The 26,507-nt window shown below is 39.9% G+C and overlaps 1 protein-coding gene across 2 annotated transcripts in view; it reads left to right on the plus strand.

The window, feature by feature from the left end:
- Positions 1-26,507, plus strand: part of LOC104642034 (solute carrier organic anion transporter family member 1C1-like) — a 35,328-nt gene that overhangs the window by 3,095 nt on the left and 5,726 nt on the right. Inside the window, exons 1-11 of one of the 2 annotated variants that reach the window (XM_075757942.1) lie at positions 9,555-9,671; positions 13,903-14,057; positions 16,391-16,532; positions 16,621-16,753; positions 18,906-19,021; positions 19,839-19,985; positions 20,102-20,200; positions 21,443-21,688; positions 22,577-22,741; positions 23,256-23,451; positions 24,910-25,072. In XM_075757942.1, the coding sequence (XP_075614057.1) occupies positions 13,926-14,057; positions 16,391-16,532; positions 16,621-16,753; positions 18,906-19,021; positions 19,839-19,985; positions 20,102-20,200; positions 21,443-21,688; positions 22,577-22,741; positions 23,256-23,451; positions 24,910-25,072 (1,539 nt within the window). In that variant the 5' untranslated portion in view covers positions 9,555-9,671; positions 13,903-13,925. Of the gene's footprint in view, positions 1-9,554; positions 9,672-13,902; positions 14,058-16,390; positions 16,533-16,620; positions 16,754-18,905; positions 19,022-19,838; positions 19,986-20,101; positions 20,201-21,442; positions 21,689-22,576; positions 22,742-23,255; positions 23,452-24,909; positions 25,073-26,507 lie in introns of those variants that run through there. The other variant, XM_075757951.1, reaches the window with a different exon arrangement.

Below are 26,507 nucleotides of genomic sequence, written 5' to 3' on the forward strand. Positions count from 1 at the left end.
GAGAAGGTTTGTGAATATGGGACTAACTGAAGCATTATGGCTAGAGTGAATCACAAATATTGGCACTCCAGTCTCAGGTCTCATTCATCCTACATCATCATAAAAACAGCAAAAAATGCCAAATTGTATCAGCATCCAGGAGTAAGAGAGACGCTTGGAGCCTTCCATAGCCTCCTTGGGAGGGCACTCTTCATAGCAATGAGCTGTTAGATGCACTGAGAGAAAGGGACAACCCAACTTAAGTACACACAGGAATAAAAAAGGAGGGATATCTGCATTTCACTCAATGCTTGATGTTGTACATGTGTCAAATAAATGGGGATGATTCCTCATTTGCAAATCAGTCCCGGCAGGGTTTATGGCAGGGACGCTGCTGCTCAGCAATGCTGAAGCTGTCACAGAGGCAGTTCTGCACATGCCCGGCAACAAGATGGCCAGGAAAATTCACTGGCTTACAGGACAAAGAGATAAATTAAGAGAAATAAATATATCCTACTCTAATTCAGAAAGAAACAGGGGGAAAAAAAACCCCACAATTTCTTGGGTTATCTCCTAAGCTTATGTAAGTAAGCTTGTACTTAGTGAATAATTCTTTTAAAGCATGGACTTTCCTTCCATAACTCATTTTCTTTACACATGGAAGGAAGAGGTATACTATAAAACAATTTGTTTCAGTAAGTCTTATTTTCATTATGGTTTAAAATTTGCATGGTTTTCCTCTCATCCTCTGGCAATGATAATACTGTAAGTTACCAAGTAGATATACTCCATTCCCACTTCAAAATAGTTTCAAGTCTGCTACTTTATTTTAATACTTCAAGTTGTAGTGTGGATGCATAGATGACTGACTATAGTCTGACTAGAGATACACATTCTGGATTTGTTATACTAGATGAACAAATGATTTCAGCATTATTGGGATTTGGACCTGTCAGGTTCTTCCTACCAGAATTCTTTGTCTTAAACTAAATCTGCAACTGGCAATGTCTCACAAAGGTCAAAAAAATTGGATTTTTTTTGTTTTGTTTTGTTTTTAGAATTAGAAATATTAAACCACAATTGAGAGACTGCAAAGAAGCAAATGTCTTTCATTTTCAAAGGTGAAATTGTTAAAAGAATTGGCTGAGGAGATTTCCCAACCATTGATGTCAGCCTTTGAGGCCAGAGTGGGACTCACAATCTTGTTAAGAAGTACCCATGGGCTGTATGCCATGTAAAAACAATATTCATACATTTTCATCTTATACCAAGGACCCTAATTAGCACATACGGAAGAAGGCAAGGGTACCTGGCCATGTCACATGATGGGATCTGCAACTACACCTGGGGCACGTAGGCCAGTGCACATTTTCTTTTCTACCTCCCAGCAAAGAAATGCAACTCTCAAATGACATAATATGTCTTACGCATAGGCACATCATTTCTAAGCACGTCAGAAGGGAAATATCAAAGAATTCTAACACATGGAGTCAAAAAGATGAGGTCAGTAGACTGTGGGAACAATGCATTTGATCTATAGGTCGTGCCCTCCAAGCATTGGAAGTAAGCATCAGTATAGGATGAAGTATCTTTAGGTCACAGGACATAGAACAGTTACCCTATCCTTGTGCCACTTTTTAATTGCTATATATGATCCTATAATCTGAGAGAATTGCCAAAAGGCAGATGGTGTGAATGTATCAAAAAGAATAGTGAATAATGATAGGTTGCCTCCTTGATGTCCTCAAAATAATAAGATTGATGTATGAAACAACTATTGTAATATCTTTAAATAGCAGGATGATTATTATCATTTGAGAGAAAACATTGACATTACCACTTTGACTGGTTTGACTGTTGATGAGACAACACAGTTTAAGTGTTTGAAATATGCAACTTAATTCTGCACAACATTGAAAGAAAAAAAGTTACTCCTTCCTAGAAACTACGAAGTGCATAGGATATAGACTCGCAAGTAACTGTCACAGGAGTATTTTAAAAGTATTTGTAAATAGAGAACTATTATTTATGATCTTGGGAAATATGAAGAAAGTGAGATCACTTGTTTAACAGAGGAGCACAGGAGGATATTGAAAACTAGCAAGTACAGCATAAATGAACAGAGGTAATGTTTCATCTCACCAATAGTAGATTATGTGGATAGAAGTTTACACAGATTTAAATAGTCACTAGTTGAAAAGGAAAAAATGTATTGTAGGCTCTTTAAAGTTTAAAGATGACCTCAGAAAATCCTAGCACCCCCCCCCCCCAAAAAAAAACCCTACAAAAAAAACAACAAACAAAAAAACCCCACCCCTGGAGAGTGAAAGAGCATATGAGAAAGCATGTTATGTATAAGACTACAGGGATGACCAATAGCAAGAGAGATTAGGGCTGGTTAGTGTGGAAAAAAGAACTGTAAGTGGCATGGGAAGTATTGCTAGGGATCAGCTGCTCACCATTTCTTCCATTACAAGTACTAGGGAGCACCAAACTGAAATAGCAAAGGAGTTGGCTTTTCTCACAACAGATGTGAGACTTGAGAAATCCTCACGAAGAAATTTTGTATACATAGGTTCCAAGGGAGACAGGGTAGTTACAGAAAAGAAAATGCCCTGTGGGTCATTAGGTACCTGCCTTTGCCTCCTGCTTCTGCTCGAGACTTCTATTGTATTTTGAAACTAATTGGCTATTGGGAAAGTAGTAGACATATCATACGTAGTGCTGATTCTCACTTTCCCTAAGCATTTTCCCTCGGCTACTGCCTGTCAGGGCTTTGAGGGCACTGATGGCTCTAACCTGCTGTCCTAGTTTCAGCAGGGATAGAGTTAATTTTCTTCCCAGCAGCTGGTATAGTGCTGTGGTTTGGATTTAGGATGAGAATAACACTGATAACACACTGATAATTTTAGTTGTTGCCAAGCAGTCAAGGACTTTTCAGCGTCTCATACCGGCCTGCCAACAAGAAGGCAGGGGGTGCACAAGAAGCTGGGAGGAGACACAGCCAGGGCAGCCGACCCAAACCAGCCAAAGGGATATTCCATACCATATGACCTCATGCTCAGTATACAGGTGAGGGGTGGGCCGGGAGGCAGATCAGCTCAGGGGTCTTGTGGAGCATTGTCATCAGGTGGTGAGAAATTGTGCTGTTCATCACTGGTATTATTATCATCAACATCTTCTTTTTATGTCCTATTAAACTGTCTTTATCTCAACCCACAGGTTTTACTTTTTTCTTTCATTTTACTTTTTCTTTAATTTTCAGTTGTCTCCCCCATTTCCACCGGGAGCAGGGCGGGGGGGGGGGGGGTGGGGGTGTGAGTGAACAGCTGTGTGGTTTAGCTGCCAACTGGGTTAAACCAGGACACCTGCCTCCCCTGGGACCCACCTCTACCTCTGCCCATGGGCCCCAGAGCCCCATTTCAGCTCCAGCCTGTGCATGCAGTCTGAGCCGTTTGGGAGGTTTGCATGTGCTGAGTCCTCTCCTTTGCTCTTCCTGAATTATTGTCTGGGTTTCTGGGATTGTCCTAGGGCCTGACTTCTTTACTTGCCTTTGGCTGATGGTCACTGGCCCAAGGCTGGGACCAGTGGCTGTTGCTGCATTGGCTCTGCTCACCCTGATCAGGTGTTAGGTGTACAGCCGACACTGGGTTGGCCCTCAGCTACCAAATTGTTCCCCCTCATAGAGCAGCCCCTGGAAGCAAGAGCCTTTGGGCTAGAGGGATCACAGGTCTGGCTCAGGCTGGTTGTCTCTTCTTGCACCCTGGAGCATCACTAAGCAAGCGCTGCATGAGACAGTTCTTCATGCAGTGTTAATCAATCTTTGGAAGAAAGAAAGCCCATAGTTGCCGTAAAAAATATGAGAGCAATTTAAAGATAGAGCCCTTTAAAGGTGATTTAGAGAGCTCATTAAAATGGCCTTACTTAAGCAACATGTGGTTAATATCATCAGGAGGTTGGTTAACTAACAGATTAATACAGTTCATTTAATTTTGAAGAGAATAAATAAGGATGTAGTCGAGAGCAAGCAGAGCACATTCTGACAGCATGATGGTGACCAGGTCAAGGAACTTTCTCTCATGGCTGTTGAGCAAGGTAATTTTGAAAGACTGTTGTACATGGTGCTAACCAGAACCCTCTCCTTGATTCGTGATGTTGGCACTTCTAAAAGAATATGCTAAGACATAGGGACTGTTTTAGAAAAAAGTCCTGTGAAAGTGCTATGCAGTCAGCAAAAATCTGTTTATTTAATTCTGCAGACAAAGGTAGACTATGTTCCTGTGCCTGGAAATCAAATGGGACAAAACTGTATTGGAAATAAGATACATTTTTTTTTTTTCCACTAGAACTACTGTCTTTGGGATGTTATAAATTATTCTGTCATGTGTAGTTTTTAAATCAAGACTTGACCATTCTTGTAAAAGATCTGCGCTTAGTGTAACAATACAGGCGAACAGCTTAGTGAAGTTATATAATGCCAGGTATTCAATAGCTTGAACCATAATATTTTTTTCAGTCCTTACATCTCAGGTAATAACCCAGATCATGCGAAGGTGATGGGGGTTTTGCCCTGGGGATTTCACCTGAAGGATGCGTGGTTTTCATTGCTGTTATGCTATGATGCAGCACACATTCGGACTAGCTCCTACAAAGATCTAAGTACTGTCACCTGCCAACGACTTGCACATTTTCAATTTTGTGTCTGTAATAACAACTCCAAACCAAGCTGCTGATTAAGAATGAATTCAGAGAAAAGCTGTATAATCTGCATTAAAGACTACCCTTTGTATTTTGAATAGAAAAATAATAAATATCATTAAAACAGCACTTTCTGGTCTACTTTTGCATTGATGCAAACCAATGACAAAACTATCAATGAGTTCTTATGAAAGACAAAAGCTCCACTGAGCTAGGGAAGGAACCAGTCACTAGCTAAGATGGCGACACCAAATCAGCTTGTCAGCATGCTTTTCTTTCTTGTTAGCTCTGCAGCAAGAAGCTGAAACCAGATGCACTGAAATGGGAGCACCAAGAAACCTTTTCCATTATTGTAAAGGTTTTTCATGTTCTCAAGATTCCTGTAATAGCTTAACATTTGCTTAGCTGTACAGCTTCCCTTTTACTTAGTTCATTAACTAAGAGTTAAATTTTGGAATATATTGATTTTCTTTATTTAGGGATTAGTGTCCCGAGAATAAAAAGGGCTCTAATCAAAGCTGCCTACTGCAGTTGGCCTCTGCCTGACCGACTGCTTCGTGCTACTAGTGCTGGCTCAGTCCTTGCAAATTGGTGCCCTGGCAGCCACTTCTTCTGGTGGGAGTCTGCTGCCACCCTCTGCCTGGAGGAGTCTGCAACCAGCTCCTGCGGTAAAGGTGATTATCTTAGTGTGGCTTTTGCAAGGTTTGTTTTTATTCTCAGGAGTAATCAGCAATTACTGATTCTTATTAAGGGGATTTTTGCTATCATCATCCAATTTTTTTCCCATGAGTGTAAGTTACAGTCGTACGGGAGAGCTTGGATGAAAAAAAGGATGAGCTATGTCTATTTTCAGATGTGAGACCATAGTCTTTGATTTGACTTCAGTAGTTTCCCATTTCTCATTCTGGTACTTTTGGTCAACAGTTCTTGGTTCAAGAAGTCAATTTTGAATGAGAACGCTTCCAGAGACAGCTTGGACGACAGCAATCTGAATATAGAAAAATTCTTCTCAGCCATACAGAAAGCAAAGTATAAAAGATATTTTAATTCCTAAAGACTTATAAATTAATAGTATATACAGGACTAGAAAAAAAATGGGGAGAAAATGTTGTGCATTCATATGTTGCAATGAGGAACAAAAGGAATGCTGTTTCCCCTTTTACTACATGAAAAAGAAAGTGGTACTTTTTCTACAGGTTCTGCTACTTCCAAATTGCAGAGTACATTTAGATCCATGCCTTTCCATATTTTTAGGATCAAAAGGCAAAAAAACCCCCACTTGGGTAAGTCTGCTAATACATCTGAAGACAACCTTTAAATGAAACCTAGGGAACTCAAGGCTCCACTGAAAAACCTTGCAAACCAAGAGCGAATACTTATCTTGACACAGTCAGAGCATAATAGTGGAGCTTGTGACACACCTTTAAAGAAGGATGACGTGGAATATCAGTAACCACACAGATTAGCAGAAGTATGGTATGCCATCCTGTAATAAAGAGCAATAGACAAGAGCCAAGATGCCTATCTGGTGACTGGAATGTGTCAATCGTGGTATAAGAAGCCTGCTGGAAGTGGATGGTTGACGCTTTGTGCCACAACAGAATGTGAATAATACCCACCACTGAGAAGAGACTCACATCTGTTGTAGGACCATGAATTTTGACTTCTTGTATGTAGTTAATGCTAAGTACATAATCATCTGAATATGAGGATATGCGTGACTCTTTTAGAGAAATTACAGGGGGCAGCAGTGTTGTTTTTTTTAATTCAGACCTAAATCTGATCAATGCAATCATAATGTAACAGCATGTTTCTTCTCTGCAACAATGAATGAAGCTGCCCTTCACCATGTTATTGATCACTTAGTCATGGAAAATTAAAAATAGTTACAAAAAGTTACAAATAAAAGGAATCAATAAAATGCCAAGGGAGGTTTATGGAAGATTACAGAACAAGATATTCTTGAAACCATTATTAGGCAGACAATGGACTGGTGACTGGGAACAGCCAGCATGCATTTATCAAGGGCAAATCAAGCCCTGACCAAGCTGGTTGCCTTCTATGATGGGACAACTGGTCTGGTGGACAAGGGCAGAGCAGTACATGTTGTTTACTGGGACTTCAGAAAGACCTTTGGCACACTCTCTTGACAGCACCAGGCTCTCCCCTATGCACAGGTGATGCACAGCAAAAAGATGAGATGCAATAGATAAAAGTTGCAGCAAAGGAGATTCCAATTATAAACACATATACATCTACATATACGAGTTAGTTATTGTGAGAGCGGTTAGACACTGGACCAGATATCAAGGGAGGCTATGGAAGCTCCTTCCTTTGAGATTTCCATCCAAAACTCAACTTGGTGAGACCTGAGCAACACCAACAAACTTTGAAGTTAGTGTTGCTTTTAGTGCAGAGGATTGGTCCAGATGAACTCCAGAGCTTCCTTCCACTCTAAATGATGCTGTGATTCTAAGACCTTCTCTAACATTGCTTCCTTTTGGGAGGCATCCCAACCTTTGATGAAGCCAGCAGTTAAGACCCATCTATTTTAGGTTTCTCAGCTAGGCACCAGTCTGTCTCTTGAGTTTTCATTACTGTTATTAGTTTTCTAAATATATTATGCACAACATTCCAGCTTCACTTTTTGAAATAACAGTAAAGGCACAAAGTTGGATGGAATGGTTAAACAGAGAAGAGTCTGGATATCATATGGGGGGGGGGAGGGAAGAATGAACCTGAGAATGGTAAAATAGGAGTGGAATACAATGTTAAATAGAAAGTTTATGAAGACAGGCTGAGAAAGTTGAAGTTGTTCAGCCTGGAGAAGAGAGGGCTCTGGAGAGACCTTATAGCAGTCTTCCAGTACCTGAAGGGGCCTACAGGAAAGATGGAGAGGGACTGTTTACAAGGGCATGGAGTGATAGGACGAGAGAGTAATGGCTTTAAGCTGAAGGAGGGTAGATTTAGATTAGATGTTAGGAAGAAATTCTTTACTGTGAGGGTGATGAGGGACTGGAACAGGTTGCCCAGAGAAGTTGTGGATGCCCCATCCCTGGAACTGTTCAAGGCCAGGTTGGATGGGGCTTTGGACAACCTGGTCTAGTGGAGGGTGTCCCTGCCTATGGCAGGGGGGTTGGAACTAGATGATCTTTAAGGTCCCTTCCAACCCAAACCATTCTATGATTCTATGATTTGATGATTCTAAGTTGCACAGTTGATGGCCAATAACAGGAATTTCTGCTCCAGGTTAGGAGCTCCTTAACAGAAAATTTTTGAGAAGACCCTGAGTGTACCGGTTAATTGTAGATAACTAGAAACCACCCTTAAAAAGATGCTTTTCTGAAAATACTATTTGCAATCTTAGAACATATCAGACAAGGCTGGAGATCTAGAGATAAGGAATAGTTAATATTTCAAGATGTGGCACTGGTAAGATTGCACCTTTAATATTATATACATTTTTAGCCATGTGCATTGATGAAATATGAATCCAGATAGAAAGCACTGTAGCCCAGGGCTCCAAGGATGTGCTGCAGAATCAAGAGACCCTATTTTTCAAGTAATTATTAAGCAAAATTAGCTTGTTTACCTATGAAAACAGGTTGAAAAATTGTGTTTTCTTCATTTATGATCAAGATTGAATCCTTGATCAGATTGAGAGGAAGAGATTTAAAGCTAAAGGGTCCTGTCTGTTCAAAACCAGAATATAGTTTGATCCTGACTGAAAATTAAAAGAAGGTTCCTATGAATCAGAAGACCAATCTTTTGCAGTAGAGTTAGAAGTGGATGGAGTGGGACAGAGTGCAAGTCTTATTGTTCTCAAGTCAAGGCTTGGCCTTTTCACAAAGATGCTTTTGAGTTCGCAGATTGGCTTTGTGATCTGGATTCCTCCTGCATTCTTATTTTATAATTTTACTAAAACTTGCAGTTGAATTGCCCTGTTGTAGCAATGAAGTGACTCCCATTTTCTTGATGATCATGTTTCTTGTTTCTAGGAAGCTAAAGGGAACTGTCTGGTTGAGAGTTGGAAAAGCCACGAGCAGTGCAAGGTATTGCCAATAACAGCATTGAAGGCAAAATTTATCAAGATTATCCAAAGGTCAGCGTTATTAAGAAGGCTGTAATTGTTCATTGAAAGTAAAAGAATGGGCGTGGTGACAGTGGTGGCAGGGAAGGGTGCACAAACTACAGGGAATGGCACATTTTGGTGTGACATCCAGGCAGACAGTAGTCATTGTTCACATGCTTAAAGAATGACATCTCTTTTAACTACAATTGCTCTCAGGAATCAGGCATAATGCACAACAATGGCACAAACAAACAAAATACTTGTCAGGAAACCAGTTCAGGTAGAGCTGTAAGTAGGTAAAGGGCTGCTCCAAAGTACACATAGCCCCAATATCCTTTCACATTGGGTTTGTCTGTGCTGTTAATAGCACTGAGCTATAAATCTGAACAGTCTTCTAAGCATGAGTGATTCTTGAACACACAGTTTCTTCAATATACCCAAAGCATTATATTTTTTCTTCCTGCAAGTCCTTGGCTGGCTCTAGCAGGTTTAGTTGAATGAACTTTAGCAATAGACTATGAAAATAAAACTTCATATCAAAATACATTTTAGCTATCAATAACCATGGAACACCTGTAAAGGTAGAACACTTCATTTTTAAATGCCAGGAAGTTATGAACTAGTATAATCTTGACAAGCTCAGGAAAAATGGTGTTTCACAAGAGCGTACAAAAGTAACACACTTGCACATTTTCTACCTAATTAATTTTTGACCACTGTGGATAAACATGTATTTTGGGACCTTTAACAGAGGGCAGAACTGGGAGGAGACAAGATTAAAACTGCCTAAACCATAGTTTGTGTTAGAAGTTAATGATTCTTCTACCAAGTACGAGCACAGCTTTGCTTAAGGAGAGAATACTCTGACTTTTGAGCATGTGTGTGGTAGTATAACTGCTGTTGTTGTGGATACAGAATCTAGGTAGGAACCTTTTTAATATTCTTTTTGTTTGTCTTAACCTTAAAATGTTGTCATTTAGTGTTTGCAGCTAATGAACATTACCTGTGTAGTACTAATTGCATTTCCTGGACCAGTCACACCAGTAACATTCTTATTGTAAATGTCAATGCTTTAATGGCATCACACATTTGTATGTGTATTTCTGAACTGTAAGCATCATATGTCTTCAATAATGCAAGCAGCACTAAGGCCTGCACAGCGCTGTGATATTCATTTTTCTTATTAGGTTAACTTAAAAGGTCTTATTATGATTCCTTAATGTGTTTAAAAATCAGTAACACAATTGGATTAGCACTGCAGTTTGTGTAAATCAATACAGTTCCATAAATTACTGGATGAAGTGTGGCTCTAGATTTGTGATTTGTTAGTCGACTCAATGGTGGTGTAGCCCCTGAGTGTGCAACTGTGGTGAGAAACAGCCCAAGGACTTACACTGTCTTTGCTTGATTCTGAAAATTCCTCAAACATCATTGTATTTTTCTTTCATAATAATCTACAAAACCTATAGCAAACTATTGTCTTGACCTTTGTAAACTAATTATCTGTTATTCATGGTAAGGTGTTTAAATTGGTATTCTTATTCATTATAATCTGCATAGAAGTAGGGGATAGAAAACCAAGCTTGAATTTTATTAATACTCACTAAGCAATAGATCTACCTAACAGGCACAGAGTCAATCCATGGCCCCTATAAGGTCATATACTCCAAAGCACTGAAGAAGTCTGCGGCTGTCCTTTGCAAGACTGGCTACTGTGTTCTGGAGTGATCTCGCAAGGTGCCACATGCTTCCCATGATGCTGTGAAAGCTCTCAGCTCCCAGCAACAAAAATGATCCACACTGGTTATTAGTTAAGACCCTTAATCTTCCCCACCCAAAGTGTTTCTCAAAAGAGGTTGTACTGAGCGCACGATCAAATGAGTTTGTCAGCTGTTCCCTGGGTATGATGCAAAAGTGACCTGGAAGAATGTTAACTTCCATTCTCACAGTATGGCTTAGGATTGTTTCGTGGGTTGTTTTTTTTCCTTATGCTTGCTTTTGGGGAGAGAATTGTTTTCTTCCCTCAGGAAGGAAGTCAGGGTGATTTTTGTTTAGGTTGATTGACTACCTAAACAATGCCAATATGTTATTTGACTGATCTCTTCTTTCTGCAAATGCAACTACTTCAGGTCATTACTACAGCAGAATGGCTTGTACAGGCAAAGTGTAAGATTTTTAGAGAAGTCACGTTAGTGAAAGGACACATTTGGTGCAGAAAGCTTCATACTTTTCCTTTACTTGTAACTCAAATCTTGCTTTATTAAACATGGGGAAAAAATGCTAGTGAAATGTCTAAAATAGCAACTTTATCAATATTTGAACTTGTTAGGCTCAACAGCTAGTGTATGTTGACATCAATTGTGAATCGACCTTTTACCTTTTTTTCTAATCTTCTCGTGGCATGGCATTTCCCCAGCCTTGATCTTTTCTGTCTCCAGCAGATTTCCACGTAGGTCAGGGTCAACTGAGGATGCAAGGAGATGCTGCCAGCAGCTCCAACAGTTGATCCTTGCACATAGCTCGCTCCAACATTTCTCCAGCACAGTTGCATCACCTTTTCACTTCCTTCCCCCGTCTTAGCGTTCCCCAGCAAAAGTAGCACCATCTTTGCAAAGCAACAATAAGACATGTGTTATCCACCACTGACAGGAGCTGGTCACCCTTGTTCTTGCCTGAGAGTCCTTCCTCTGGACCAATGGAGGAGCTGAGTACTGACAGTGCAGAGCCAACTAACTTCCACCTTCTAGATGGCTTCACACTTTTCTGTGTGCACCAGAAAGCTTTTGCCCCACAAAGATGTATTTTACTTTATTTTTCTTCTCTTTTTTTTTATCCTTAATCTTGCCTGGTACCCTAACCTCTACCTCTAGATACTTTTTTCACTATTGTCCTTTAACTGCTTAACCTGCTCTTGATACATACTGCCCATACTTTTCAATCTTATTGTCCTCCCTTCTTGTGCCTTCAGTCTTTCTCTGAAATATTTACTGGGATAACCTCCTAATATCTAAACTTCTTCAGTTACATGTATGGATACCTGACTGCCTTTCTCTTTTCTTTACTTTGCCTCTTATTTCTATCTTCATGTTTCTCCACCTTCACTCCTTCTTTCCTTATATTGAGATTTTAAGTCATGTTGTACCTTCAAACTCCCAAAAAAGCCATTTCTTTAGTCCTACAACTCCAATGACATGCTACCTCAGCATCTTATTGTAGTCATTAATGTATCATGATAACAGGGAGAAGCTAATATCTTCAGATTACACAGGGACAGATAAATTTCAGAGGACCAGATGCTCAAAAGTATTTGTGTACTAACTTTTCCTGAGTACCAAGAATCTCATTTCATAAGCGTTTCTGTTGGTAGTGGTGCAGACTTGAGGGAATCCCTTCCTTAACTTCCTGTTCCTATCTGTCTGAGGAGCCAAGGGGAAGAAAAAAACCTAAATTTTTTTGTCCAGATTTGTATTCTGACCCAGACTTACAGCACAGCCACAGAAGCAGTGATACTCACATGAGTCAAGAGTTTGGGAAGCAGATTTGAGCAGTGGAAAAGGAAAGGAGTTGTTCATGCCAGCAATAGTACCTAAGGACATGCTCATGAACTTAAGCCCAAGAAACTCCAAGTTAACTCCGACTTTAGTTGTTTAAATCTATGTTTGCGTATTTGTCTTAAACATCCTTAGATATTAATCCTCCTCCATCTGAGTGAAGAAAAATCTTCACCATCATGCATTAGAGCAATGCCTACTCTTTAAATGCTCTGACAAGTGTTACTCTGCCATATGCCCTGTAGCAGAGCAATTTGCAATTGCCGATGGACTTTTTCCAGCATTGGAAAAGTTCATCCAACTTTTTTCAGCTCCATTGAAGCATGGAAAACCTCTCTTTGTGTTATTTTTCCCCTCTCTCTCTTCTCTCTTTTCTTCACCCTTTTCTCAAATGAGGAGACTACTGTGAAAGGTGAAATAAACCAGTTCCTGTGAGCTACAATTTCTGAGCTCTGACTTGGGGACACTAGTTTCAATACTCCTATCTCCCCTGTGTGTCACGATCTGCAGATCTGAAGAGGGTTTGTTTCAAGTGACCCATTTTTTCCGAGGGGCTCTGCAGTGGCATCTGGATCTTCCTTCAGAAATCTGTTCTGTTTGTAGCTGGAGTTGCACAAACGGGCAAGTGTTTTCATTCTTTAAATAAACTTTGCAAATAGATACATAGACTTCCCTTACAGCTTTTCACTGAAGTATTCTTTTTAATTGCTTACCCATTTCTCACATATAGAGTTTTTAAAAACTGAGAAAAGAAAAAGGTGAAGAATTGCACTGTTTATTGCATAAAACCAAATTCAACAAGGCATTCAATAATAATAATTAAAAAAAGTGTTATATCAAAGGAGAGTAAAGATTTGTCTTCTGTGGCTACAGGGTATGCTCTTCCCAGGAGAACTGGAGCAGTTCTGCTGAACTGCTGAGTTGCAGATGATTTCATGCATCAGGGGATATAGACCGCACTCTGCAAACAGAAGGGGATTAGGGATACCTTGTATACTATTGCATGAAGAAAAAACATATAATCTCCTTACAGGAGGTCAGGTAGCTAAAATAATCAATTATTTTTCTTCCAACGTGCCAGTGTGAAGGAATAAGTCGTATGGCACGATGTTACTACAGATATCTTACCAAAACAATGATTGAGTCCTAAGCAGCGTGGCCTGCAAATTCAGTGTTTCACTAGGACTCCCTGTGATTCAGCACTGATGCTTTGTTGACCCTTGTTTATTTTTGAACAGAATCTTTGTGTCCTACTCTTTTGTGGAAATTGTCTTTTTAGTATTGAAAATTGTTCTCAACTAAAAAGGGGGTGGGGTGAAGGGGGAGCAGTGGGGAGAGTGAAGACCATTTCACTTGAAAAGAAAGATGTAAAAAAAAAACCCAAAAAACTAACTTCAGAATTTAAACAAATATACACTTTGAAACACCCAAGTCATTGAGCCAAATCCTTTCCAATGAAAAGATTCAGTTTCAACATCTTAACATTTTCTTGTAACTACTGTTTCATCTGAAAAGTCCTTAAGCAGCTCTATTTTGGCATATGGGCTTTTGTATTTATTATTGTTTTCTCTTGGATTTATTATTGTTTTCTCTTGGGCTCAGATCACTCAGTGAAAAAATCAACCATGACGGTGGAAACTGAATCCAGCAATATTGACGACTCAAATCAGGAAATAGAACCTGCCCAGCTTTTGGATGATGAAACAAACAAAAATCTCCCAGTCAAAAAGAAGACTTCCTGCTGCACTGGCTTGAAGGTTTGGTGCCTTATCAATATCACCACAAATTACTGTTGCTATAGGTTAAGAAATATTGTTCAAGATACAACATGCCAGATTACTTCATTCCAGTTCCCCCTATCTTTTCTGGAACTGGATATATACTGGAGGTACAGGGACCAGTTAGATCTTATCTTTGTCCTAAAGAAAATAGAAATTCCTGATAGCATACTTACTCTCAAGTTACTCATAGGCGGATCCCCTTTTTGGTCACTTGAGAGAGGCAGAAACTTCCAGTGGAAAGCTTGAAGCAGCCTAAAATAGGTGGCTACAATACAGTTGTCTAGAGGTTGCTATCACCACCCATTCTTTTAGGGTGAAAATAGAGTGAAGTGAATCATATTCCAGGACATTTATCTAGTCCAGAGCTGTAGGTCAAGCAGTCCACTGATTCCTACAAACACACAAGCTTTCAGGAGTGCATAAGAAGAATTGACTTAGCAAGAATACTGATGAGAATTTTGCTTTCATGTTAAAGCCTTAGTATTTATTGCTTCTGGCTGAGCTGCAAATACTGCAAAGGCAAAATTTCTTTTGACCCTGATGTGTTTGGGTTTATGTTTTGACTACTTCTTCAGCCAGCTTCATCTCAGGTTAAATTCCATAGGCTCAGTGGAGCAGCAATCAGGGACACATTTCTCTCTATAAAAAGGTCTGTAAAATGAAATATTAATGGAAAAACTAGGTAATTGCAAGCTCTTCAAACATCCAAAAAAGTTGGGCTCAAGTATCAGGCAAAGGTTGTTATATTTCTCATTTTATCTGACTCACATTTGCCACCTATATACACCTGTAAAAATAGAATCTGATCTCTCTGGGAGACTCAGCACTAAATTTACGATCATATACACAGGTAATGCTGCAAAACTGTGGATCTATGCCTAACTTTATGGCAATTAGATTTTAATGGACACAACACCTTGGAGGTAATGAAAGACAAACTGTTATTCTCCCTCATCTTCCATCAAATGTTTTGTGGTTTACCTGGGGATTGCATTTTTAAACCCAAAATACCCAGGTCATTTTGGTTTGTGTTTTCATGCTTATCAGCAGTTTGTGATTTCAGCCAAACCCCTGAGAGCACTTCTGGCATAAGGCAAGAGAGGTGGTTCTCACAGAGTTTTTTCCAGTCGAGCTCAGGAAATATAAAACATATCAGGACGAAGCCCACATTTGTGAGATTTTTCTCGTCATTCCTGAAAAAAGAGAGTAAATATACCTATGTTCAAGCTTTTACTTCCTGGATTGGCTTAATTTCTTACAGTTGATAGTGTTGCAAAGTCTAAATCTATATTTACTTTTGTTTACTTACCCAATGTTGTGTTGTATTGGAACATTTACCCACTGAGCAATAAGTCTATTTGGTTTTTAGATCATGTTGAAATAGTTGGATAATATTTAAACAAACTTAGTTTAACTTTTTATCAAATACATCTTTATTTGCAAAAGCCACAATGTATGTTAGTGGAAGCAACTATAAAATTATAAAGAATAGTAAGTTTTCCCTTATGAGGTATATGGTATACAGGCAACACAGTGATAATCCACACATTTCAAAATATATCATCTGAGACAGAGATGAACTCAATCAGTTTGTACCACCTTCCCCATACTGAGATATCATAAAAACTTGAATAAAGCCTTTTATTTGATGCCATAGCTATCTATATGTTTGAGTTAGAACCAGCTATGAACTGGCCTACAATAAGTGACGTGCAGCCCAAGTAGAAGATAATTGGGGCCACAATTAATTTTAGGTTGGACTAGTATCAGTAAAGCTATACTGATTAGGTATTTTGCCTCTGGCAAATTTTACATTTCTGCAATATCTATAAATCTCACCATTTAGGCTGCCCAACACTGGGCCTCAGCTTTTTTGATAAATTAAACCATAGGATCTCAATAAGGTAAGTAGTTCCTGGTGAGTTGTTCAGCAAATTTAAATTTCACAGCCTGTAGGATTTCTTCTTTGGAAAACCTCTGGCCAGCATTGCAGGGAAGATCAGAGTTTCTGGTCATTAAGATGGCTATTGCAAACCTGAGCCCTAAAGCAAACAGCTGCTCATAGTGCAGCACCTCGCACCACCCTCCTCAGCAAGGAAATCCAGAGCAGGGAGCAAACAGTGCTGAGAGACCACCCTGGCACTCCGTAGCGTAAGAAAAATGTGTGAAGATTCACACACAGCCTTGTCACTGCAATTTGAGTAACATATACCATGATGATTGCTCCACACAGTTTTAAACATATTTGATCCTTCTGTGACCAGTTTCCCTGCCTCTACCTCCCATTTTCTGTCTTTATCTTTCCTCAGGCATTTCTCACTGCTTTATCATTCAGCTACTTGAGTAAAACGTTTTCTGGTACAATTATGAAAAGCTCCATCACTCAGATTGAACGAAGGTTTGACCTGACATCCTCTACTGTTGGTTTCGTCGATGGGAGCTTTGAGATGGGTAATTGATATTCTGTAACATGCAGAAAACTGTTCAGAGAAATACAAGGCACAGCATCTGGCATTAATTTTGGTCCATTACCTTCCAGGTAACTTGCTGGTGATTGCATTTGTAAGCTACTTTGGAGCTAAACTTCATAGGCCCAAACTAATAGCTGTTGGATGCTTTACTATGGCTTTGGGAAGTTTTTTAACAGCAATGCCTCATTTCTTCATGGGATAGTAAGTACTAATCAAAATGAATTTAGTTAACATTGGAATTGGATACTGCTTTCTGGTTTTTGAATAAAATTCGGTGCATATCAAGTCTCAGATTTCCAAAGGCCTGTAGAGCCTCACCTCAACGTGCAATGAATCAAGCTTGACACACACATCGCTACCCATTGTATCTGGTTGGAAAAATATGGCTCCTCTGAAGTAAAAGTTCAACTTCTCAAAGAAATAGGAAAATCACAATGCTTTAGTTTTCAGTCAGACTTGTTCAGAAAAGAGGCAAAGAAGGAAATAATTTTACAAAATCATTAGAATTTATTTTTTTTCAGGAGGAAACATTTATCTATGAAAATCTTGTGAAAATTCAATTTTCAAACAAAATATATTGTTCCTTGAAAAATCTTCAACCTTGCTACTATGCCGGTGCTATTGCTTTAATGAAATATGTACTCTTCCTGAATGGCTAACTGTAAGAATGCATTATTGGGAAAACCAGTGTTAACCTAAGAATGGGACATCATTACTTGCTAATAGAAATGTCAGGATCATGTAGGCAGGAAAGTCAAACCATTATGAAGGACAATAAAATTATGAAGGATATAGATTCCACCAATACGATTTCCAGAATGAGTTGAATCTTGGGCTGTTTTGAACAGGACCTCAAATTTCTGAGCTGGTAACATCATATTGAGTGACATCTCTACCTGAAATACGACTTTATTTATAGTAACAGGTAACTCTCATGTAAAATCAGGGATTCAGAGCTTACTTGTTGAAGAAACCAACCTACAAATGTGCTCATTCAAAGAAATCCTGCTCCTTGAAAGAGGAAACCAGAGCCTTATCGTGTAAGAAGGCGTATTTTGCTCTCCTGTGGCGAACAGCTGCTCCTCACGCAAAGCAGCCTCTCAGCTTCACGCAGAGCCTGCAGATGGATCAGTGCTGGTAGAACTGGTACCAGGGGTTTTCTTGTTCCAAGTGCACATGGCTGGTTAAACTGATTTTCTGTGACTGGTTAAGCTAATTTTTATTCATCTTATCCAGGCTCAGAGAATTACTGCATGTTGCTTCTGTGTGATAATGTTTCTAGCCATAGCTTTGATACAGTGATAGCATAGAGTAAGATATATTTCAGTTGCTCTCTTAAATGTATTAGAATAATTTTAGGTATAGTGCTGCAAAAAGAAAACTGAGGAATACTGTTTGTCACGATGGTGGATGTTGCACAAGAGTCAGACTTGTGTTTTTCCTCTGCTTAAGCCAAACTATGTATCTTGCTCATCTACACCGGGAAACTCATGCAGTTTCTCATGCACCTGTGCCTGAATTTTTATGAGGAAACTGTTCTTCACTGTCTCTTCTGATGAATGCTCTTTGTTTCAACCTGAAAAATAAGCCTGCCTGGCCTAACAGAGCCAGCCCAGTTCCTAGAAGCAGGACGTGTGCTTTGCCATGTTGTTCTGCTTAAGCTAATTGTACTTTGCACCTTGACAGGGCTTGTATATGGGAGAAGGATCACACTAAAGCAGCCAAACAGCTTCCAGCACCTGAGCTGCTCAGCTGCCGCCCTGCAGCGGTGCTCTGCTCCCTCTAAATACAGCTAAAGAGTGTCTTTTAGCCACTAATTTTATTCACCCACCGCTACACAACAGCTCTTTCTAAAGCCAATGCCAATTATCAGGCAAACAGTTACCCACTGAGGATGACTTCTGCCTTCCTCACTCCCCTCCTCCACCCAGCCCCAAAATACATATCAACGATGAAAAGGGGAACTCACTCACACAAGACATTCTTCTTTTTCTCCTTGACTGTGGGGTGAGCACAGGCAGGGAGCTTACTAGGACTTGACCCTAAATTTTTATACAATAGTTCAATCCTACCTGATTTACTTTCAAAAGTCCTTTTGAATGTTACAGCTGAAAATGTTATGTCTTCTAGAAAGGTGATTCTAACTTTCATTTGTTCTTCATTTTAGTGTCTTGGTTTTCCAAAATGTGCTTAAATAATCTTCTTTTTTGCTCCTTTAGTAGCACTTTGGATTGATATTTAAACAAAGATACCTTTCTTTTTACGGAAACAGCAGTGAATTGATTCCTGCCCTAAACCACTAATATTTCCCTAGTGAACACTGCTTCTAAACCTGCCTATTGTGTGTTTTCAGTTATAAGTATGAGACAGCATCGCATAGAGTTTATTCAGCCAACTTAAATTCAAGCATGAATCCCTGTTCCCTGCATCAAGAAGTGAACGAAACCTTGTTGGAAGCCTCCCAGTCAGGTAAGGAACTGGAAGTGTAAGTACAAATAGAGGAGCTAGTTCTGTCCTTGGTTGCAAGTGGACTAGATCTTTGCCCCATGCAAGATGCTCAGTTAAGATTTCTAACTTCAGCCTCTACCTGTCTGGGAATGTTACCAGCACTTAAATGCACTTTGTGTGTTTTATTTGGAGAAGAAACATACAGCAAACACAACTTACTAGGATCCAGATCCCCAGTTTTCTATGTTGACACTTCCAAATTACAGCAAAATCACCCTAACACTGAAGGGGATGCTGAGATTGTGTGCGAAGAAATTTCTGAAGAGATTCAATTACCCAGGATGTGGAGTTGGGGAGGTGGAAGAGACAGCATGAAAGGGCATGAAACTGCAAAGTTAGCTGGAAATAAATGGAGATGTCTATGATTTTGTTTACTATATGGAATACAGCTGGTTTACATGTTGCTTTGCATGTGACACAGGTAGAGAAAGAGCCAAGCTGTGCCGCAGAAGCCATCTCAAACTTAAGTTAAAAATATAAGTTATATGCCAGATAATATGTTTATGACAATATCAATCTGCCATTTTTTTACACGGGCATTTCTGATGTGTGATACTGATCTGTATTTCTAGAAACCAAATACAACGCAGGTGGAGGAAAGTATTATTAAAAGATTATTAAAAGGTTGACAGCTTTTCATTAATCTTCCACAAAGATAATGCTGTTAATACCTTTAATACTAAACTATAATAATTTCATGTGCTGAATTTCTTGTGATTTGTCACTGTTTTCTATTCAACTCTTCTATTACAAAGACGTAAGCTCTCATTATCTGCAGGTTGTGAGAAGGAACCATCATCATATATGTGGATATATATCTTACTGGGAAACATGTTACGTGGAATTGGTGAGACACCAATAACACCACTGGGAATCTCTTATCTTGATGATTTTGCTAAAGAAGAGGATGTTCCTGTGTATGTAGGTAATCTCAGAATGAAGTAAACTGAGAGATTTGTAGTGTGAAAGGTTGGTCATCTCCTGCAGAAGAAAACATTCAGCCTTTAAAATGTACTAGCATCTGTTTCATTATATTTTCAGCATGTTTGCACACAATAGCCATGCTGGGCCCAATGTTTGGTTTCCTGTTGGGATCTTTATGTGCAAAACTGTACGTGGATATTGGATTTGTGGATTTAGGTAAGGAAAATGGAGGTAAAGTGAAAGTAAGCTAATACCTGTTGGCAACAGGTTCCTCTGCACATTTGCATGAGTTTATATTATATTAATTATATGAATATAATTTATCTTTAATTTATATTGATTTCATTAATTTTATTTTATACTTTATTACAACTTTTAAATTACTGGAAGCTTTTAGGGTAAAGGCAGAATTAGACAGGAAACATATTTTAGAATTGTGTTTTAGGACTGAAGGATTAAAATACATGTTTAACTAAAAGTTATTATCAAGAACTCTCACAGACCCAAGATGTTTTGCTGAACTGGGATCTTAACGAAAGGATTCTGCTAGCATAGCAGTTTCAGAGTTTTGGTGGATTATCCACCCTTTCAGCTGAGCATTTTACATTATTTACAATCCATGTAATGTTTGCAATACATTATATATTTTTTTGCCAGCCCTTGCTTATTCAGGTGAAAAGAAAACACATGTGGCCAACCCAGCTCCCCACCCACCAGACCAGCCTAATGGGGAATTCGGCAGTGCGGACCTGTGGCAGCCTTTTTCAGGAAAAGGCCCAGTGTAGCAGCAGCAGTGGGTGGTCCTCTTTTACTAGCAGGACAGACAAGTTTTCATATCTTCAGGATCCAGTAGTTCGATAGATGAACTATTTCGCCTTTGCTCCTTTGTTAAGCCAATGTTTGATGTTGCTTAAGCATAAGGACAGAGAGCCAATTCTAGTCACGCAGTGAAAAGTCTTACAATGCTGGTCCACCACCAAACATGCCAGCATGTAACAATCATAAAATACAACCAACTACTCTTCCTTGAAATAGAAAGTTTAAAATCATGGTTAATCTTGCCAATGCCACAGAGAATGCCCATACGCTTAACAGTAACCAACACAATTCAGTTTAGCAGAGGATGGTCTCAGTAGAAATGTGTCCGGCCTGAAAAGACCCCATGCTTGAGGCCTGTCTGCCGCCCATTTTGGTTTCCTGTGTGTTGGATAAGAACAGCTGTGTTGCCGTGTATGCCACAAAACGGCAGTCAGCATATCATGCAGAAAGACGGATAAAACGTAACACTGTACAGGGTATGATTCCTGATGGCTTCACTACATGCACAGCCTCTCATTAGATGATTATCGTTACCACTGAAAGTCAGGCATTGTAAAATGTAGCTGTTTTAACAGATAAAGGGTGGGAAGGTTCAATTTCTTCATTTAGGTAACTTGTATCTGTTTCCCTCAATTCTAGGAAGCATCACTATCACTCCCCAGGATTCCCGCTGGGTGGGCGCATGGTGGCTTGGTTTTTTAATAAGTGGAGTAACCAGTTTCCTAGCTGCTATTCCATTTTGCTTCCTGCCAAAGAGTCTGAAAAAGCCAGAGGAAATCAATAATGACAAAACTTCATCTGGTCTCTTGGAAAGCATGGGTACCGCGAGGAAGACACTTCCTCCTGCAAAACCTAAGCCGAGGCAGTGGTCGGTAATACTGAAAGGCAAGTGTTTCACAAGTTGTATAAATGTGAAAAGCAATAGGCATAACGTACAGTGGGAATGTCATAGTTCTGCAGAATATTTTGCCTCCCCTGCACTTTGGTCTAAACCAGTTAGCCACACCCAGGAAAGGAGGGGTCCGCTAAAGATTATTAGATGTCAAAGAGCTTCTTCAAGACTGTGATGTTCTGCACGCATCACCTGCAATGCATCATCGCCTGAGTGGCACTTACCTCTAAAATTTTGTGCTAGAAGATATTTGAGTAGTGCAAAAATTGTTTCAGTATGAGGACCAAAAGAAAATATTAGAAGGTTCCTTTCTTAATATGGAAAGGCAAATTATTTATCTGGTGATCACAGAGCTCATGGAGACTCTGAAGCACATTGCTGCCTGAGGAAAATACAGCAGGCTTGAATATCAGCTCTGCCAGTGCAGTCGTTAGGCTAAGAAAGGGGTGGGAAGGTGTGGGAAAGAGATGAGTTTGCATTATTAGTCAAATTCTCCTGTCTTTGTTCTGATCCCAGTGGAAAACTTTGGGCATGTCCACAAAGGCACCTCTCACTTAACCTTCAACCTGTGATGATACTCATGTAAGCTGAAGGAAGTCTTTGCTGTGTGGAGCCCTTCAGTCTCCATGCACAGATCTCACTAGAGCACCCAGGCCTTAACCCAAACTTCTGTCTTCTTTTAGGAGTCTTTTCCTATGTCTTAAGCTCTGGTGTTTTTCAGGAAACTGATTTTGCTTTCAGATACTCGCATGCAAATGAAGACCAGTATGACTTGCACTTGGACAGCTGAGAGAAGGATTTTTTCCTAAATTTTGCAGATTACTCACCAGTAATTATGCCATGCATCGTTCAAAGCCAACTCATATATCCCTTTCTTTCAGATTTCTATACCTCCCTGAAAAAAGTATTGAGTAATCGAATGTACTTTACATTTTTGTGTTGCTCACTGTTACAGTTCAGTAGCTTTATTGGTTTCTTGACTTACAAACCAAAGTACATGGAACAGCAGTATGGACAATCTACATCTAAATCGAACTTTTTAATAGGTGAGTTACACTGCAATGACTGCTTCTGCTATAAGCAGTGCATGGGGAGAAGTTCTGGCATGCTTTTTCTGGGACTGAATTCCTTGCATAACAGGCTGATGTAAACGTCGATCTCTCCTGGACTTGAATTATATAAAGGCAGCATACAAACTACAGGTTTGGTGCCTATGAGACCAGAATAAATTATCATGTCATGTCATATTATATTATATTACATTATATATGTTATTTTATATTTATTATAGTATAGCAAGGGAACCCCAAATATGCAACAAATGTGGTGTGGGGGTTTTAAATGCTGCAACATGTGACTAATGTATTGCAATGGAAGTGGGTTTTGAGGGTTAGGTATTTCAAAAATATGTTACACCAGGTTAGGCTGAGCACAAAGCCACCTAGAGTCATCATAACACAACATAAAGCTGCCAGGGATATTACGCTGCAGACAGAGTTTGGCTCTTAAACCCAGTGTAATTCTTTTATTTTAACATTCCCCTTCTATAATCTCTTTCAGGATTGACATCCTTACCTCCTGTAGGTATTGGGATTTTCCTAGGAGGGCTCATAATGAAAAAGTACAAAATGAGCATCATTGGAGCAACCAAGTTTGCATTTACTATGTCATTTTTGGCCTATTCCTTCACTCTCTTGCACTTTTTTGTCGGCTGTGAGAATCATGTGGTAGCAGGAATGACAGTGTCCTATGAAGGGTGAGTATAAAAGGAAGAAGAATATGTTTTTCTCCATGGCAGCAATAGTTGAAAAAATGTACTATGACATCAAGGCTAAAAGAGAAACATGCTTTTGCAATGCTTAAGAGAAAGTGAACACTACACGTGTCATTGTGATAGTTTTGTTGGTCAGCAGAGTGTCAGCCTGGCAAAGCACGACACTGGTTAAAGATTAATTAGAAATATATTAGCAAAATTGCATCATTACTGATATAGGTTGTTTGGCTGTGTGAGGTGGTATTGCTGTTTCACACAGTGCTATCTCTACACCAGAAGCAACTTTCTAGCAAAGTGTGTTCAGAAAAAGAATGAAGCAAATATAACAGAGAGCATTGGTAGTATGTCCTACACAGAGACGGAAAGACTGCAACATGCTAGGCTCTCAGCCTGCTGTAAACCAAAATGAAACTTTTATGCCTAGTGAAGATGCTCTCTCCTCTCAAGAGGGAACCAGGATTTAAAAGTGAGTAAAGACACCAGTACAGGGGATGCGTGCTGGGATATGACTGTCCAAGGGGCCCAGCGACACGCCAGCATATGGGTTGTCACTGCCTCGTGTCCAGCCTGCTCGGAGTACCTCGTGGCTAGTGTGAACCTGTTTGCATCTCCCTGAAGGCTTACCCACACACAGTTCAAAAACTTGTCACTAGAGGTCATTTATCAAGCCATACTGGTTCACAGCTGAAAAGGTGGAACTAGACAGGCAGGATGCTAAGGATGTTTATTTTTGTCGGAACCTGAGGACTAATGGTCTCTTGCTTGTCCTGTACCCTGCAATGCTTTCACCAACAATGCAAATGGTGGACCAGGGAATATGATTAGCAAGCGCTGAAATGAAAGAGACGGCAAGCACATAAGCTTAATTAACCCAGAAAGGAAAGATGAAGGAAGACATCCCTCTTTGTTGCAGATCTCAATACCCAAAGGATGTCTGAAAGCAAAAGGCAATACTGCATTCTCCATATCCTCTAGGAAGAATTAGGCTAGGCTTTAAGAGAAGAGTATTTTTAATTATGGAGACCAGGAAATGTAGTTTCTATAATTGGTGCGGTTTTACCAACAGGTAAAGATATACGTAATAAGGCTGTGTTAACCATTGCTAGCTTTACATACAATTAGGGTATAGCCTAGCTGACCTCTGAAAGCATTTCAGCTTTTCCTTTTTCTTTTTTTGTGTACACCTGCCAGCTAAAATTAATAGCAACATTTTTAATTGTTTTAAAATTCTCTATAATCTAGTAATCACTTAAATATCAGTGCAAGTAGGATGGAATTCCAAGCAAGGAGATCAATACTGTATAGACTCAGCTATGGAAAATGTATGTCCTGGGCAAATAAGGTGGGTTTCAGGACAGCAACACTGTCACACGGAAGGGACTACATTGCCATCACCACTTAATTAAAAGTTCTTACACCTGTCTGATCTTAACTTCCAAGCAAACCCATTCCGTACCATGAAAATGCCATATTTTCTGAGTGCAACTCTGACTGCAAATGTGCCTCCAATGTGTGGGATCCTGTGTGTGGAGACAACGGACTCACGTATGTTTCAGCATGTCTAGCTGGGTGTACAACTTCGGTGGGACATGGAAAGAACACAGTAAGACCCTGCTTCAATTTCTGAGGTTTTTTACTAGCTTATTTTCCATGTAACACCAGGGATTTAGTAGTATAATGCATTTAAGGGAAAACAAAGTTACTGGGGATCAGTCAGTAAAGTATTTACGATTTCTGGCTACAAACAACACATAAGACATAGAGATTTCTCTGAGATACTGCACATTAAGCAAAAAGCCTTAACTCCTTGTTGTAGATCATAGCTTTCATCTTTTGTAGATTGAACAAGAGGAGGAAACAAACAGTTCAAAGTGGTTACACATTGCCTGAAGGTTGTCCATGGCTCTCCTTTCATAAACCTCATTCTGGCTGCCCTGAGGTTTTCAGCCAACAGTGAAGTACAGTAAGATAGTGTAGTATCTTCCCTGATATTGATCATTAACATGCAAGTATGGAGAATGATTTGAGGGGAGGCAGATTGTTTCCTCTATGTGAGACTCTGGGATGGCAGGATACCACTTATTTTTCTAGCTGACTGATTTCTTCTCAGTACAGAGTGCTGGAAACAATACACAGAGTCCCAGAGAGGAAGCGCCAGTCCATGGACATAAGCCTTCATTGGACTGTGTCATTCCCCTGTTTTCTGATGCCAGATGATCACTCCATAAGATACATGGTCTGGAGATGTCTCTAGCACTCAGACAGAATTTTCTCCCCAACAGATTTTTCTTTGTGTCTGGTTTCTCTCTGATGTCTACAGTCATCTCCAACAGACATTTTTTGCTTAAAATCTTAAGGTGGGAGGCAGGGGAGAAGGGCTCAACTGTATCCATGACTAGCACTAGTACTAGTAGTCCCACTAGCAGTGGGACTACTGCCTCCCACACAAGTCTGTCTCCATAGAGGTTAATGTTTGTGGCTCACAGTTCCCCTTACCTCAGCAGATCCTTAAGCCCCTCAAGCCCTGGTTAAAAGCTATTGCTCCTAAGCTATCAGTACACCTACTGCTGATGTCAGGGCTCTGCATGAGCTGTGACTTGACAGGTAGCTGCTGCTTACAGCTGTGAGGTACCTCTGGTGGATCAGCATTAGCAGAGAGGGACCTGTGAACCAGGTGCTTTTCATAGAGACAAGTCAGCTAATAGCTCCCTGAACATCAGTTTTCCCCTTTAACTGCCCTCCAGGGACACAAAGCTCAGGCCAACCTCAGAGATACTGCAGGTACTCCAAACATCTTCCAAAAAGGGGTGCTGTGTCCACTGATAAAAACATCCTGGTACAGAACATCCCTTCCAACTGAGCACTCTTTGTAGGAAAGAAAAGAAGCAGCTGCTGCCCATTGCCTAAAGAAAGGCAAATAAGATAGGAACAGGATGCTTAGGAAGGCTTCAGGCTCTGCCCTTGTCTGAAGGCAGGATTCCCCGCTGTATGAGCAATGTCCTACCGAGTGTGGCCAGCAGGTCAAGACAGGTGGTTCT

This window comes from Balearica regulorum, chromosome 1, assembly GCF_011004875.1.
Source record: "Balearica regulorum gibbericeps isolate bBalReg1 chromosome 1, bBalReg1.pri, whole genome shotgun sequence".
NCBI lineage: Eukaryota > Metazoa > Chordata > Aves > Gruiformes > Gruidae > Balearica > Balearica regulorum.